Consider the following 17,903-nt stretch of genomic DNA (forward strand, 5'->3'; position numbering starts at 1 on the left):
AACCAACTCTTTGTTTCATTGATTCTATGTAATGTTTTCCTAGTTTCTACTTCATTGATTTCAGCTCTCAGGTTGATTATTTCCTGGCGTCTACTCCTCCTTGGTGAGTTTGCTTCTTTTGCTCTAATGCTTTCAGTTGTTCTGTCAGTTCTCTAATGTGACTTTTCTCCAGTTTCTTCATGTGGGCACTTAGTGCTATGAACTTTCCTCTTAGCACTGCTTTCAGAGTGTCCCATAAGTTTGTGTATGTTGTGTCTTTATTCTCATTAAATTCTAGGAAGTCTTTAATTTCTTTTTTTTATTTCTTCCTCAACCCAGGAATGGTGCAATTGGGTGTTATTCATTTTCCAAGCGTATGTAGGTTTTCTGCCATTCGTATTGCTGTTGAATTCTAGCTTTAAAGCATGGTGATCTGATAAGATACAGGGGGTTATTTCAATTCTTTTGTAACTATGAAGGTTTGCTTTGCTGCCTACTATGTGGTCAACTTTAGAGAAGGTGCCATGTGGCGCTGAGAAGAAGGTATATTCTTTTGAGTTTGGATGGAATGTTCTATAGATATCTGTTAACCCCAGTTGGGTCATAACTTCTTTCAGATCCTTTGTTTCTTTGTTAAGTTTCTGTCTGGTGGTCCTGTCTAGTGGCATAAGGGGGGTGTTGAAGTCTCCTACTATAAGTGTGTGTGGTTTTATGTGTGGTTTGAGCTTTAGTAATGTTTCTTTTACAAATGTGGGTGCCTTCGTATTTGGGGCATAGATGTTCAGGATTGAGACTTCATCTTGATGGACTTTTCCTGTGATGAGTATGAAATGCTCTTCCTCATCTCTTTTGATTGCTTTCAGTTTAAAGTCTAATTTGTTAGATATTAGGATTGCTACCCCAGCTTTTTTCTTGAGCCCATTTGATTGGAAAATCTTTTCCCATCCTTTTACTCTGAGGTATAGCCTGTCTTTGAAGTTGAGGTGTGTTTCTTGTAAACAGCAGAAGGATGGATTCTGTCTTTGTATCCATTCTGTTAGCCTATATCTTTTTATGGGTAAGTTAAGACCATTGACATTTAGGGATATTAATGTCCATTGTTCATTGGTTCTTGTTTGTTTTGGATTTATTATTGGTGGTGTCATTGTGTGTGGATGTCACCCTCCTGCTTCTTTTTGTGTTTGGTAAAATTAGATTATCTATTGCCTGTGTTTTTGTGAGTGTAGTTATGTTCGTTGGGTTGGAGTTTTCCTTCCTGAACTTTCTGTAGTGCTGGATTTGTGGATATGTATTGTTTAAATCTGTTTTTGTCATGGAATATCTTGTTTTCTCCATCTATAGTGATTGAAAGTTTTGCTGGGTACAGTAGTCTGGGTTGACATCCATGCTCCCTTAGTGCTTGTATGGTATTTATCCAAGACCTTCTGGCTTTCAGAGTTTCCCTTGAGAAGTCGGGTGTGATTCTGATTGGTTTGCCTTTATATGTTACTTGGCCTTTTTCCTTTGCGGCTTTTAATATTTTCTCTTTATTCTGTAGATTTGGTGTTTGGATTATTATGTGTTGGGGGGACTTCTTTTTGTGGTCCAGTCTGTTTGGTGTCCTGTAAGCTTCTTGTACTTTCATAGGCATATCCTTCTGTAGGTTGGGGAAGTTTTCTTCTATGATTTTGTTGAATATGTTTTCTGTACCTTTGAGCAGTGTTTCTTCACCTTCTTCTATACCTATTATTCTTAGGTTTGGTCTTTTCACGTGTCCCATATTTCCTGGATATTTTGTGTTAGGGATTTATTGGACTTGAGGTTTTTTTCTTTGGTTGATGAATGTATATCCTCTATCGAGTCTTCAATAGCTGAGATTCTCTCTTCCGTCTCTTGGATTCTATTAGTTATACTCACGTCTTTAGTTCCTGATCATTTATCCAGTCTTTCCATTTCCAACATTGCCTCATTCTGCATTTTCTTTATTGTGTCTATTTCAGCATCATGCTTTGAACTGTTTCAAGAGCTTCCTTCACTTGTTTGGTTGTTTTTTCTTGGGTTTCTTTAGAGTCTTTAAGAGATTTGTTTATTTCTTGAATTTTTTGGTTTGTCTTTTCCTCCATTTCGTGTAATTTTTGCTTGCTTTTTCTTCTATATCTTTAAGGGATTTTCTTGTTTCCTCTTTAAAGGTCTCTATCATCTAGCTGAGATAATTTTTGAGGTCCATCTCTTCTTCATGCACTGTGTTGGGCTTTTTAGATCTTGCTGGAGTGGAGTCCCTAGATTCTGGCGGTGTCATATTGGTCTTTCTGTTGTTGAGTGAGTTCTTGTTCTGTCTTCTTCCCATATCTTCTTCCAGTGAGTGCAGGAGGGGTCTCTCTATCTCCTCTTGTTACCCAGTGGTGTGTGTGGGCCAGGAATTCAATGTGCGCAGTTCTGGATAGTCTTGCCTCTCCTCACTCTGAAGGAGTTAGGCCTCTGTAGGGGTCAGGTGTGTGTGGGGGGGGGACGGGAAGGAAGAGTGGGGTGTTTCCAGGCTCAGGGATTTCCTCACTGCTTGGGAAGGTCACTGCTGATCGGTAGGCGGAAAGAGAAGATAGAGTGGCCTGTTCCCAGGTTCAGGGAGCTCCTCCCTGCCTGGGTGTGTCTACTCCAAGCAGGCACAAGCCCGGGGAGATCTGGGTGAATTATGCTTTGGAGTTGGGTAAGAGCAGGGGGTCACTCACGTCATTGTGGATCGGTCAGCGGAAAGGGAAGGAAGAGCCCACCCAATCTTCTTGATCCCTCATATTTTCCTCCCTCTCCTCCCCCTCTTTCTCCTACTTCCTTCCTTCCTTCCTTCCCCCATGCTCTCCATTTGTTCAGGGGCTCTTGTCCCTTTCTGTTTCACTAGGGGACCGTGTATGTCTTTCTTATGTTCCGCCTTGTTTCCTAGCTTCTCTGGAAGTGTGGATTGTAGGCTGGTAATCCTTTTCTCTATGTCTAATATCCATATATGAGTGAGTAATACCATGTTTGTCTTTCTGTGACTGGGTTACCTCACTTAGGATGGTTTCTTCTAGTTCCATCCATTTTCCTGCAAATGTCAAGATTCCATTGTTTTTTTTTTTTTTTCACTGAGTAGTACTCCATTGTGTAAATGTATCACATTTTCTGTATCCATTCTTTGGTTGAGGGGCATCTAGGTTGCTTCCAGATTCTGGCAATTACAAATAATGCTGCTATGAACATAGTTGAACAGATGTCCTTGTTGTATAAATGTGCATCCTTTGGGTACATGCCTAAGAGTGGAATTGCTGGATCTTGATGTAGACTGGCTCCCATTTTCTGGAGAAACTGCCATACTCATTTCCAAAGTGGCTGTACAAGTTGGCACTCCCACCAGCAGTGGAGGAGTATTCCCCTTTCTCCACATCCTCTCCATCATAGACTGTTGATGGTGTTTTTTATTTTAGCCATTCTGACAGGTATAAGATGGTATCTCAGAGTTGTTTTGATTTGCATTTCCCTGATGGCTAAGGATGTTGAGCGATTTCTTAAGTGTCTTTCACCATTTTAGATTTCTCTATTGAGAATTCTTTGTTTAGTTCTGTACCCCACTTTTTAGTTGAATTATTTGGTGTTTTGGTGACTAGCTTCTTGAGTTCATTGTATATTTTGGAAATCAGCCCTCTGTCTGATGTGGAGTTGGTGAAGATCTTTTCCCATTCTGTGGGCTGCCGTTTTAGTCTTGTTGACTGTGTCTTTTGCCTTACAAAAGCTTCTCAGTTTCAGGAGGCCCCATTTATTAATTGTCAATCTCAGTGTCTGTGCTACTGGCGTTATGTTCAGAAAGTGGTTTCCTGTGCCAATTTGTTCAAGGGTACCTCCCATTTTCTCTTCTAAGAGATTCAGTGTGGCTGGATTTATGTTGGGGTCTTTGATCCATTTGGACTTAAGTTTTGTGCATGGTGATAGGTATGGATATATCTGCAATCTTCTACATGTCCGCATCCAGTTATGCCAGCACCATTTATTGAAGATGTTTTCTTTTTTCCATTGTATAGTTTCAGCTTCTTTGTCAAAGATCAGGTGTTCATAGGTGTGTGGGTTAATATCAGGGTCTTCAATTTCGTTCCATTGGTCTACCTGTCTGTTTTTGTGCCAATACCAAGATGTTTTTATTATTGTAGCTCTATAGTAGAGCTTGAAGTCAGGGATGGTGATGTCTCCTGACGTTCCTTTATTGTACAGGGTTGTTTTGGCTATCCTGGGTCTTTTGTTTTTCCATATAAAGTTGAGTATTATCCTTCAAGGTCTGTGAAGAATTGTGTTGGGATTTTGGTAGGGATTGCATTGAATCTGTAGATTGTTTTTGTACTATGTTGATCCTACCTATCCAAGAGCATGGGAGATCTTTCCATTTTCTGGTATCTTCTTTGATTTCTTTAATGACTCAAAGTTCTTGTCATACATGTCTTTCACCTGTTTGGTTAGGGTTACCCCAAGATATTTTATGTTGTTTGTGGCTATTGTAAAGGGTGATGTTTCTCTGATTTCTTTATCACCCCCTTTATTGTCTATATATAGAAGGGCTACTGATTTTTTTAAGTTAAACTTATATCCTGCCACTTTGCTGAAGGTGTTTATCAGCTGTAGGAGTTCCCTGGTAGAATTCTTTGGGGGCACTTACTTAAACTATCATATCATCTGCAAACAGTGAAAGTTTTACTTCTTCCTTTCCAATTTGTATCCCCTTGATCTCCTTTTGTTGTCTTATTGCTCTAGCAAGAACTTCAAGTACAATATTGAAGAGGTATGGAGAGAGTGGACAATCTTGTCTTGTTCCTGATTTTAGAGGAATTGCATTGAGTTTCTCTCCATTTACTTTGATGTTGGCTTTAGTTTTCTGTATATTGCTTTTATTATGTTTGGGTATGTTCCTGTTATCCCTTACCTCTCCAAGACCTTTATCATGAAGGAGTGTTGAATTTTGTGGAAGGCTTTTTCTGCATCTAGTGAGATGATCATGTGGTTTTTCTTTTTCAGATTGTTTATATGGTGGATTACATTGATGGATTTTCATATGTTGAACCATCCCTGCATCCCTGGGATGAAGCCTACTTGATCATGAGGCAGTTTGGTCTGTTGTTGTCTATTATAGTTGTGTCTTTGTGTGGTTTGGGTACCAAGGTAATTGTAGCTTCATAAAAAGAGTTTGGCAATGATCATTCTGCTTCTATTGTGTGGAACAATTTGAGGAGTATTAGTATTAGCTCTTCTTTGAATTTCTGGTAGAATTCTGCACTGAAACCACCTGGCCCTGAACTTTTTTTTTTTTTTTTTTTTGGTTGGGAGACTTTTGATAACTGCTTCTATTTCGTTAGGGGTTATAGGTCTATTTAAATTGCTTATCTGTTCTTGATTTAATTTTGGTAAGTGATATCTATCCAGAAAATTGTCCATTTCCTTTAAATTTTCTGATTTTGTGGAGTACAGGTTTTCAAAGTATGACCTTATGATTCTCTGGATTTCCCCAGTGTCTGCTGTTATGCCCCCTTTTTCATTTCTGATTTTGTTAATTTGCATGTTCTCTCTCTGTCTTTTGGTTAGGTTGGATTGTCCCGCGCGCACTCTGTATTCCTCGCCAGCAAGAAATACACGCAGGACACTCGGATCCTTCTGCAGACAAGCTTTAATGCATTTTGAGAGGAGAGCATAAGCTTCCCAGAGCAGAGACTGAGCGGAGACATTGAACCAAGAAAACCATCCCTATATAAAGGCTGACCAGCCGCCTGGGACGTGTTACCCTAATGAATGGCTTCAGCTCCTCAGGCAAAAATGAGCCACGGGATAGGCAGAGATCAAAGGAATGGAGATTACCCAGCGCCAGTGAAGTAATTCACATCTTGGTGTCTTTAGGCACCATTATAATGCAGGAACCGGCTTCCTACATTGGATAAAGGTTTGTCTATCCTGTTGATTTTCTCAAAGAACCAACTATTTGTTTCATTGATTCTTTGTAATGTTTTCTTTGTTCCTACTTTATTGATTTCAGCTCTCAATTTGATTATTTCCTGGCATCTACTATTCCTGGATGAGTTTGCTTATTTTTGTTCTAGAGCTTTCAGGTGTTCTGTTAATTCTCTAGTGTGACTATTCTCCAGTTTCTTCATGTGGGCACTTAGTGCTATGAACTTTCCTCTTAGCACTGCTTTCAGAGTGTCCCATAGGTTTGGGTATGTTGTGCCTTCATTTTCATTGAATTCTAGGAAGTCTTTGATTTCTTTATTTATTTCTTCCTTGACCCAGGAGTGATGCAGTTGAGCATTGTTTAATTTCCATGAGTTTGTGGGTTTTCTGCAATTTGTGTTGTTGTTGAATTCTAATTGTAAGCTATGATTGTCCGATAAGATACAGGGGGTTATTCAAAATTTTTTTGTATCTGTTGAGGTTTGCTTTATTGCCAAGTATGTGGTCAGTTTTAGAGAAGGTTCCATGTGGCGCTGAGAAGAAGGTATATTCTTTTGTGTTTGGATGGAATGTTCTATAGATGTCTGTTAAACACAATTGGGTCATAACTTCTGCTAGTTCTTTTGTTTCTTTGTTAAGTTTCTGTCTGGTAGTCCTGTCCAGTGGTGAGAGTAGGGAGTTGAAGTGTCCCACTATAAGTGTGTGGGGTTTAATGTGTGATTTGAGTTTTAGTAATGTTTCTTTTATGAATGTGGGTACCTTTGTATTTGGTGCTTAGATGTTCAGAATTGAGACTTCATCTTGATGGATTTTTCCTGTGATGAATATGAAATGACCTTCTTCATCTCTTTTGATTTATTTTAGCTTGAAGTCTAATTTGTTAGATATTAGGATAGCTATACCAGCTTACTTCTTAGGGCCATTTGATTGGAAAATCTTTTCCTAACCCTTAACTCTGAGGTAACGTCTGTCTTTGAAGTTGAGGTGTTTTACTTGTATGCAGCAGAAGGATGGATTCTGTCTTCGTATTCGTTCTGTTAGCCTGTGTCTTTTTATAGGTGAGTTAAGACCATTGATATTGAGGGATATCAATGACCATTGATTGTTGATTCTTGTTTGTTTTAGATTTGTTTTTGGTAGTGGATTGTGTGTGAGTTGTTCCCCTATTTCTGGCTTTTGGTAAAGTGAGATTATCTATTGCCTATGTTTTTGTGAGTGCAGCTGACTTCCTTGGGTTGGAGTTTTCCTTCCAGAACTTTCTGTAGGGTTGGACTTGTAGATACTGTGTACATCTGGTTTTGTCATGGAATATCTTGTTTTCTCCGTCTATATTGATTGAGAGTTTTGCTGGGTATAGTAGTCTGTGCTGGCATCCAAGGTCTCTTAGTGTTTATAGAACATCTATCCAGGACCTTTTGGCTTTCAGGGTTTCCATGGAGAAGTCAGGTGTAATTCTGTTAGGTCTGCCTTTATATGTTACTTGGCCTTTTTCCTTCACTGTTCTTAATATTCTTTCTTTATTCTGTATGTTTGGGGTTTTGATTATTGTGTGGCAAGGGGACTTTTTTATGGTCCATTCTATTTGGTGTTCTGTTAGCTTCTTGTACTTTCATTGGCATGTCTTTCTTTAGGTTGGGAAAGTTTTCTTCTATGATTTTGTTGAAAATGTTTTCTGTATGTTTGAGCTGGGCTTATTCACCTTCTTCTATACCTATAATTCTTAGGTTTAGTCTTTTCACGGTGTCCCATATTTTCTGGATATTTTTTGTTAAAGATTTGTTGCATTTAAGATTTTCTTTGGTTGATGAATCCATTTCCTCTAGTTTATCTTCAGCACCTGAGATTCTCTCTTCCATCTCTTGTATTCTGTTGGTTATGCTTGCATCTGTAGTTCCTGATCATTTACCCTGCTTTTCTATTTCCAATATTCCCTCAGTTTGTGTTTTCTTCAGTGTCTCTATTTCCGTTTTCAGGTCTTGAACTGTTTGAATTGTTTCCTTCATCTGTTTGATGTTTTTTTCTTGGCTTTCTTTAAGAGATTTGTTGATTTCTATCATTTTTGGTCTGTTTTTTCTTCCATTTCTTTAAGGGATTTTATCATATCCTCTTTGAGGGCCTCTATCTTTTTCATGAAGTTGTTTTTAAGGTCATTCTCTGTTTTGGGATGTTCAGGTCTTGATGTTGTGGAGTCCCTAGATTCTGGTGGTGTCATATAAGTCTTTCTGTTGTTGCATGTGTTCTTATGCTGTCGTCTTCCTATCTCTTCTTCCAGTGGGTATAGGTGGGGGTCTCTCCCTCTCCTGGCGAGTATGGATTCAAGGCTCTATCCTCTCCTCTCTCCCGGACAGTGCAGGGGCAAGACAGGAATGGTGGCCAATATTGGATGTTTTGTTCTGTCTCCAGGTCTCCTCTCTCTCTGCCCTCCTCTCTCTTCTGGAGAGTGGAGGGGCAAGGCAGAAATGGCCTAAAATGTAGCAGATTTTAAGATGAAAATTTCATAATAAATAACTGTAATTATAAACACACACATATACTCATATATAGATATGACTTTTCATTTCACAAAGTTGTTTTTTTCTTTTGCTGAAAATGTAATCAAAGTAAGTTTTTTGAAAGGCAAGTTTGGATCTTTTTATTAATAGTTTCCCAACTGAAGGAGAGTCATGGGGCTGGAGAGGTGACTTAGTTAGCAAAATGAGTATGAGTACCTGAGTTTGTATTCCCAACACTTATGTAAAAATTTGGCTATGGCAACATGTTCCTGTAAACCTAGCTCTAAGAAGGGAGAAAAAGGAAGATCCCTGGGGATCTTGGTCAATTGGTTTTCATGTCTCAATTCAAGTCATTTCATAGGTAGAGACTATGGTGGCCGAAGAATGTTTTTGCTTCAAAATGCCCTACTGTTTCTTTGTTATTATGATCAAAGGTTGACAGTACCTCTGATGACTAATGTCAGTTGTCAACCATGGAAATGATAGGAATTAGTCACCATAGAAATGAACCTCTGGGCATGTCTGGATATATGTGGGCATGGTATAGAACTAAAGACCCTACCTTTTGAAAATTCAAACTCATTTGAAAGGAGAGAACCTAAACTAAAAATGCCCCTGGAGGGGTTCCTTGCTCAAAAAAGAGCTTCCAAGGAAAGTGTTTCCCTAGGGCAGCACATAGAGGGTGACAGAGACTGTGGTTCAAGGCAGCCAGGCTCCATCCTGAGGGGACAGCAGAACTTGGCAATATCATCCATGTGGTAATGACTTCTCAGACATGAAAGATGCAAGACTGAGAGCATCATGGATTTTTCTGCCAGAGTTCCAGAAAGCCACTGAAATCAGGCAATATGTGACCATTTCATGCAGGTGTGAAGGAAAAGCCTAGGTTCCAAACAGTGGAAACCTCAGGATGTTGAAGATGCAATTGACTAAGGGAAGGTCCGATAAGAAAAGCTACAGCTGATGGAGTAGTGCTGGCCCAAGAGAGAAGTTATGTTATGTGGCAGGTGGTAGAGATGGAGGGAAAGGACTACCCAAGTCTTTTGGAACTAAGATGATTCCATTATGATTCCAGATTCCTGATACGGAGCTGCAGGACTGGTGTTTACGCTGCTGGGTCTCTGTCTTGGTCTGATCATTCATTGCTAAGGTCCCACTATTCTGGTTTGGAATGGGAGTGTTTATTCTGTACTATTATATATTGGAAACACTTAGTTTGTTTTTGGTTTTTTTTTATTATACAGTTAAGAGATCATGCTGTATTTCAGATGAAACTTAGATTTAGGACCTTTAAACAGAGTTGAAACTCTTAAAGACAATGAGAATTTTGAAGTTTGACTGAATGCATTCTGCTTTAAAAGATGGCTAGGACAAGACATAGAAAGTATGGCTTAAAAGTGTTTGTGTGTCAAATGGACAAGGGGTGGAACTGACATGGTTAAACTTGACTGTCAACCAGGCAGTACGTAGACTAACCATGGAACAGACCTCTGGGTGTTATCTGTGAGGGATTTCTAGATTAGGTTAAGTGAGATGGGAAGAGCTATCGAAGTATGAACTGTACCATCCCATGGGCTGGGTCCCTGGCCTGAATAAAAAGGAGGATGTGAGCCGAGCATCTGAATTCCTCACTCTCTGCTTCTGTCTGTGGATGTAATGTGGCCAGCCATCCTAAGCTCCTGCTGCCATGACTTCTTCATGGACTGTACCCTTGATTTGTGAGCAAAGGTAATCTTTCTTAAGACACTTTTGTCACAACAATGAGACAAGTAATTAATACCACACCTCAAAGAAGCGAGTCACCCATAGTGCTGGCATATGACTAAAGCTAATTTAATACCTGTGCTCTCTCTTAGATCAAACCCCTGTTCAACTGATGCTGCTTGGCAGGTGGAGCCTCAAGAGTGGTAATGTATACAAAAAAGGGGCTCTTTCTAGTTGGTACAAGTATAGTGAAATAGAAAAATTAAGCATAAATAGTAAAATGCCACATAAAGACAGCAATGTTTGTCTTCAATTATTTGAGAAAAATGAAGAAAATTCAATTTTTAGATTTATTTATTTATGTTTATGAGTGCTCTACTTTCATGTATGCCTACACAATAAAAAAGGGCATCAGATCCCACAATAGATGGTTGTGAGCCACCATGTGGTTGCTGGGAAATGAACTCAGGACCTTTAGAAGAGCAGTCAGTGTCTTAAACACTGAGCCATCTCTCCAGCCAATGAAGTAAATTTATAATGGTGATGTTATAATAATTATGTTGGGCTGGAGAGATGGCTTAGCTGTTCACAACCAAAAATATAATGATTACGTCACATAGACAATGATGTTTAATTGTGTCAGCCTAGATGAGGTAAGGATATGATTACTTGTAGGTTGGCAAAGCACTTGAGAAAAGGGGAGATATGGGATTCTCAGACAGGAAAGTTTAAAACAGTTTGAGTAGGTGCCTGGAGAAATCTAATGAAAATCTGCTTAAAATTCGTACTTAGATTTTTTTTAAAAGACGTAGTGCTTTATTGACATATATTAATTATATATAACTATTATATATTACATATAATAATGGGTTTCATATATATATAACTATTGTATCTAATTTATTTTAATCATACATTTTAATTTATGTCCCTATTACCCTATTGTATCCCTCTCACTTCTGATGATCCTGTTCTTCCCAATTGGTCCTTTTCTATTTTCATGTATTTTTTGTTTATTTGTTTTTGTTTTTGTTTTTGTGAGTCAGAGTTTCTAGTCGAAAGAGTCTCTGTTGTCCTCAGAGTTGTTGATTTTGAGAGGTGAGAATTCCAACCTAGGCACCAATCTTGCTAGGAAAACAAATCTGAAGTGCTAACTTCAACATCTGGTTTTCAAAGACTTCCCCTTTCCCAGGGAGGATAGGATCTTCCTCCATGCTTCTTTCACATCCTTGTTTCTCAGAGTGTAGATGAGCGGATTGAGCATTGGCGTGAAGACACAGTAGAAGAAGGAGAGGAACCTGGACTGAGTGTTGTTGCCTGGAGGCTGGAGGTACGTGTACATACCTGGTCCAAAGAACATGGTGACAACTAGCAAGTGGGAGCTGCATGTGCCGAATGCCTTGCGCCTTCCCTCGGCTGAAGGTAACTTCAGCACAGCCCTAGCAATGAAGGTGTAGGAGATGAGCACAGTCAGAGGAGACACTACTCCAAAAGGAATAGCTCCCAAGCATAGGGACAAGTCATTTGCAGTTGTGTCACCGCATGCCAGTTTAATCAAAGCGGGCACCTCACAGAAGAAGTGGTCTAGTGTATTCTTTGCACAAAGGGTAAGGTAGAGGGTGAGTGTGGCCTGAACCAGAGAATTGGCCAGGCCACTGGCCCAGCACACAGCTGCCAGCCACACACATGCCCAGAGGTGCATGACGAGAACATACTGAAGGGGACAGCAGACGGCCACATAGCGATCAAAAGCCATGACTGCCAGCAGAGCACATTCCGTGCAGCTGGTCCAGTGGAAGAGGTAGGCCTGTGCCATGCAGCTCCAGGAGGTAATTGTCTTTTCTGGGCCCCAGAGATTGACTAGCAGCTGCGGGACAATGGTGCACGTGGCACAGAGGTCCAGCACAGAGAGGTTGTCTAGGAAGAAGTACATGGGTGTTTGGAGTCTAGGTTCCACCAGGGAGAGAAAGACAATAGAGCTGTTTCCTATCAGGGTGAAGATGTAGGAGACCAGAAGCACTCCAAAGAGGGGCATCTCCAGCCACGGATGATCAGAGAAGCCCACCAAAACAAATGTGCTGGGGAAACTCATATTCTGTCCTTCCATGGCCACCTGCATCACATATGTCTATATGAAAAAAGATACATTTTGAAGACAAACAAGATGCTTCCTTTTTAAAAAAGCCCAAGGCAACATCTTTAAAACTCCCACTGTATTTGTGGTATTGTCTTAGTTCTCCAGGACACAGCTGATTCCATCTATTGCTGAGTTTTGTCAAGTCATGTTAGAGTGAAAGTATCCAAGATCTATTGAAAATATCTCCCCAAAGCCTGGTCAAGTCAACCAGGAATCTGTTCACGTAAATTTTTCACTCTGCCTCTTTCTCTCCTGCGGTTTCTCTTCTCCTTTTAAGATCAGCCTCACCATTCCTCTGTCCTCAGTACATTCAGCAAACCCAGTGCTGAATTTCATCTGCAAAGGGCGATGCTTGCCTTTCATCTGGCATATCTCTTTCCAGACTGTACTGGAGGAAAATGCTGCCTAATGTTTCCTTTAGGTGCAGGTAGGTGAACAGTACTGGGATTCAGATGGGAAGGTAGAAGTTGGGATCTGTAACCCAGCTCTGTGAATACTTTTTACTGAGAGAAATCATTAAATTAGTTATTAAAATAAAGAGGTTTATTTTAGGAAGTCAGCTCTCATTTTTGCCCCAGGTTTTATCATGGCAGTGTGAACCTGACATCAAATTCATTTAGCCACATTTCAATATATAGTTTTGTTATATGAAGTGTATTTATATTGTCACTTAGCTATTATCACCATCCACCTCTAGAGTTGTTACCTCCATCAAACTCACTCAATATTTGTTAACTGAGCAATATCTTCCTATCTACCACAGTCCCAGAACCCAGCACCCACCATTCTAGGTACTTTTTTGTGTGTGATTCCAGTTAGCCTAATTATCCCAGAGAAATTTCATTGAACAGTATTTGTAACTTTGTCATTGTCTTATCTTTCTCCCACCATCTCACCCAGATTCATCTATGCTCTAGGCTAAGTCAGGATTTCCTACCTTTGAAAAGGCCAATTAACACTAATTAGATGTATTTACTATACTGTCTTTTGTATTCACCCATGAATTCTCCCTTGAGTGCGTCTATATTTTGCCCATCAGAAATAAAGCTGCTGTGAATGTGGTTCTCCAAAAACCACTTTGAGGTTTAGCTTTTAATTCTTTTCAGTGTGTTTCAAAAGTGGACTTCTGGATTTTATTATAATTAGATTTTTTTATGCTGTATTCCAGAATCTTTGTACAATTTTACCTTCTCACCACTTGGGACTGTTTTCCCCCATTCTCATTAATACTTGTTATTCTCTCATAGCAAATAGATGATGTAAAATCTACCAATCTTTTTATTTCACAATTGTCTGCTCTGCAGAGAAATGCCCAGCTGGACCCAGGAAGGAAGCCTGAGGTGTCCCAGGGCAAGGCTCATAAGCACAGGAAGTTCCCCAACATGGAATGGAAACTGTGGACACAGGGAGGAGGCTGCAGATGACCCAGAATAGTTCCGGACCATAAGAGGAAGATTAGTGTTAGAGCCTCCTGCCCCAGTACCAGGCCAACAAAGGAAACGATAGTTCAACCCTACTACAATTTAGTCCTCTCCTAAACACTGTAAATGTCTCCACTGAAAGAAGAAATAGGACTTAACCAACTAACTCCAGATGAACAAGCTCCACTGCAGAAACAGAAACAACATGAAACACCAAGATAGCATGTCTTCTCCAAAAATTATTAATTCCAGTGAGAATGATGTGTGAGAACTTCCAGATGAAGAATTCAAAAGAAGGCTTATAACTATGTTCAAAACACAAAAAGAAGACATGAAAGTATGCTAAGAGAACAAAAACAATGAGCTAAATGAAATTAAAAAAATATCAACCCTAAATCTGAAAATAGTGCCCAACAAAGAGAATTGCTGAAGAAAAATCAAGCTAAAATGATGCTGGAAGCATTTTTTTGAAAAAAGAACAGAATAAACAAAAAGCTCATCAGAAGCCCTCACCAACAGGATGGACCAGGTAGAGAACAGAGTGTTATGAGCTTGATGACAAGGTAGAGCAGCATCATTTGGCAAAAATCAATGTTAAATGAAGGAAAATTAAGGTGGCACCAGGAATCACACTCAATTTAAATCCTTTTCATCTCGTGTACACATTAACCTGTTTGAATAATCTCCAGAAATTTCAGTTCTCTGTTGTTTTATCAGTCCATTATTTTTAAGGTCATATGAAATAAAACCTCAACATATGGCACTGGGCCGGATTCTGGTCTGGCTTGTGCCTCACCCCTCACTTCTTTGCCCATGAATGAATAGATAGGTTATACACGGGGCTGCTCTGGTTGGGACTATAATTAACTTCCACAATATTAGCCTAATTCTTTCTCTAAACACTACCCCAGATAAGTGCTTGGGTTAGAATGACCTAGTCTACCTCTTCATAGTATGTGCAGTGATTGCTTCCCAGATTTACCAGCAAGTAATATTTTTTCTATACTCTTAAACTTTCTTTTCTTTCTTTATGTTCCTACAACTACCCAGAACTGTTGACTTAGCCTAGATTTTGAAGTTATTTTTCTGTATCACATGAACTATTATATGTCAGAAATTTTATTTCATTGGCTTATATATACTAATATTTATTGTGTAGTCACTTATTTTCTTTGAATCGTTATTATCCTGTCTTGGTCTACTATGTTTGCTTATTTTTTTAAGTTGACATTTGATTGACTCTGGTATCTTAGAGAACACAAAATCCTATATCCTGACTTCTTGAATATGAAAACCACTGAGGTAATGGGTGAAGAAGGCCATAATTAGGTCAGAGAGCACAGCCTCCTAGATGCTCTTAGATTGTTTTCCTTGATTTAAAAAAGAAATCTCATTTCCTACAAGCTCACACTCAGTGGGTGTGAATGTTCTTTATGACCCTTTGTGGGATTTGCTATCGAAAAGAGAAACTTATTACAGACATAAGACCTTAGCAGACAACTCTTACTTACCTTGGTTGAAGAAGGAAGAGGTGTAGAGTGAGGAAACCAGCAGTGGGGAAATTGAGGACCAGGTCAAAGAATTTGCATTCAGAATTGCATGAGGGGTTTAAGGAGTAGGAGTCAGACTAGGAAGAATGCAGAAAGAGGAGCAAATTTGATGACATTAGCAGTGGAGTGGGGGTGTTCTCTTGAGGTTCATCCCTTGGATCTTTTGAGACCTGAGTTATCTCATGTAGATAATTAAGCCAGGGGCTGTATTTGTACAGAGGAATATTCTGGAGGGATTTCTTTTAATTTATTGTCTTTAGAATCATCATCGCCCTGGAGAATATGCCTGAGTAAGATGCAGGCAACAGGACTGGAAGTCTGTAGCCTCCTCATGGTTATGGGTTCCCATCACTGAATGTGATTTGAGAAGTCAGATGTCCACTACACTGAAGCTTTCTGGGGAAATTTCTTGATAATCACTATATCAACAACATATCAGGAAGTTCTTTTATTGGGTGGACTTTTATTTTGTTGTCATGGGGTGACTTTTTGGTATGCATTATTTTGGTATGCAACATTTTGATGATGCATTTTATTTCACAGTTGTCCTGGTTGGTATTTTATTTATTTATTTATTTATTTATTTATTTATTTATTTATTTATTTGCTTGTTTGTTTGTTTTTTGAGACAGGGTTTCTCTGTGTAGCTTTGTAGACCAGGCTGGCCTTGAACTCACAGAGATCTGTCTGCCTCTGCTTCTCGAGTGCGGGGTTACCACTGCCCGGCTGGTATTTTTACTTTTGGCAACTTGACATAAGCTAGAGCTATCTAAGAAGAGGAACCTCAACTGAGAAAATGCTTCCATCAGATTGCCTGTAGGCAAGACTGTGGTTGCTGTGGCACAACAAAGTCTATTATGGTGGTGCCATCTCTGGGCAGGTGGTCTGGCCTGTATACAAAACATGATGAACAAGCCATGAGGAGTAAATCAGTAAGCAGTATTTATCCATGGTTTCTGCCTCCAGGTCCCTGTCTTGAGTTCCTGCCCTGATTTTCCTCTGTAATAGAGTGTGGCTTGAGAGTTGTAAGAGCCAACAAACCCTTTACTCCTCAAGTTTGTTGTTTTGTTTTGTTTTTGTTTGTTTTTTTGTGTCATGGTGTTTTATCACAACAACAGAAACCTAAGAAAGATAGAAATTGGTACTCGAGGGTAGGCTACTGCTGTGACAGACCTGACCATGTTATCTTGGGGAAGGATTGTGGAAGAAGCTTGGAACTTTGGGCTAGAAAAGTCACTGAGTGGTCAGAGCTTAATAAGCTGTCTTTGGAACCTTGAAGTTAATGTTGAGAGCAGTGCAGACAATGGAGACCTGGCTTGTGAAGTTTCAGAGAGAAGCTTGTTCTCCCTTTAGAGTTTATCATTCACCGTGTTTAAATGTTGACTCTAAGCTTAGTTATATCTGTTTACCACCAAAAACAATCTCCTGTCATCCAACACTAATGCCCACAGTCTAATAAACTCTAGTGTCTGTACAGTCATGACAATCTCATGGGTAAATTTATTACAAATTCCTGTGACATGTCTCATTTATCTGTTTTCTTTGAACCCTATGTTCACTGGGGTGTTTTGATGCCTTTGGAACATTCTAGCTATTTCTTTCTCCACAAAATTCAAAAGCACGTCAAAAGTTCAGCTCACTGTTTACTTCTCACACCACTTCAATCACTAGCTATCTGTGGAAGGAAGACTGCCTTTAGCGCACTGGTCTTCAGCTCCACCGTGAAGGCCCTTCGAGTTTAAAGCATTACAAAGGATGTGTTGGACACTGTGTTCTGTGAAGCTGTAAACCCTGTCTCTGCAAGGACACCTTCTCTACCTCCCACCAGTTACATTGAAGAGCACATGTCTCTGTGCCTATTTGTTTTAGGAGCCTTAGTATTATGAGAAGAAAATTCTATACTATCTTTTTCAAGACCCTATGTTAAATCTCTGTGTATTTGGGGGGTGGTATTGTCTGCTTTGGGGGGATGAAAAATGTAGATTTCAAAATTATAGAATGAGTAAAGTGATGATAGAGATGAGCAAAATCACCCAACACTACTGCATCAAGGCTGCTGTTTAATGATGAACTCATTTAGTATTGACAGCATCTAAGAACCATAAAATGTGAATCTGTAGTTTTTAAGATTTATTGCTAGTATATTTGTGTGTGTGTGTGTGTGTGTGTGTGTGTGTGTGTGTGTGTGTGTGTGTGTATTTCAAGGGTTCAGGGTGACTCTGAGAGAGCATCAAGTACTCTTAACCATTGAACTGTTTCTCCAACACCAGAGAGGTCATCGTTCTTCTTAGTGTAGAGATTTTATAAAGATTTCACAAACCCAAATGAGGAACATCTTTTGAACACAAGCATATTCACATGTCAAAGGACAGACCATTATATGTCACTTTGGTACATGTTGGTCACTGAGCCCTAGCTGAACCAGTATGCTGGTGCCCCATCTGTCATGGCTCACAGTGTCTCCTGATGTACTGCTCAGCGTACAAATAGTTCATTATGATATATGTATCAACTTGAAGACTCATTTGTATTCCAGTGAGGGCTGCATATCTTATCTTCTCTGGGGCAGAACTACTGTGGAGATAAGTCCTGTGAAGCATGTTCCACGCTTCAAAATACAACAGGCTGCAGCTCCAACAATGAGGGAAAGAAGCATCTCTGTGTAGAGTGTCTCATTCCTCTCAGCTGT

At 39.6% G+C, this 17,903-nt stretch overlaps 1 protein-coding gene across 1 annotated transcript; it reads right to left on the bottom strand.

The window, feature by feature from the left end:
* Positions 1-11,262: 11,262 nt before the first annotated feature.
* LOC100765633 (olfactory receptor 2G3) lies at positions 11,263-12,225 on the bottom strand. Its single transcript, XM_027426247.1, has one exon. The coding sequence runs from the start codon at positions 12,223-12,225 to the stop codon at positions 11,263-11,265; it is 963 nt and encodes a 320-aa protein (XP_027282048.1).
* Positions 12,226-17,903: the final 5,678 nt, after the last annotated feature.

This window comes from Cricetulus griseus, chromosome 7 (genome assembly GCF_003668045.3).
Source record: "Cricetulus griseus strain 17A/GY chromosome 7, alternate assembly CriGri-PICRH-1.0, whole genome shotgun sequence".
Taxonomy (NCBI): domain Eukaryota; kingdom Metazoa; phylum Chordata; class Mammalia; order Rodentia; family Cricetidae; genus Cricetulus; species Cricetulus griseus.

Coding starts and splice junctions, on each gene's coding strand:
- LOC100765633 (XM_027426247.1), bottom strand. CDS start 12,225: ATGCAGGTGGCCATGGAAGGACAGAATATGAGTTTCCCCAGCACATTT.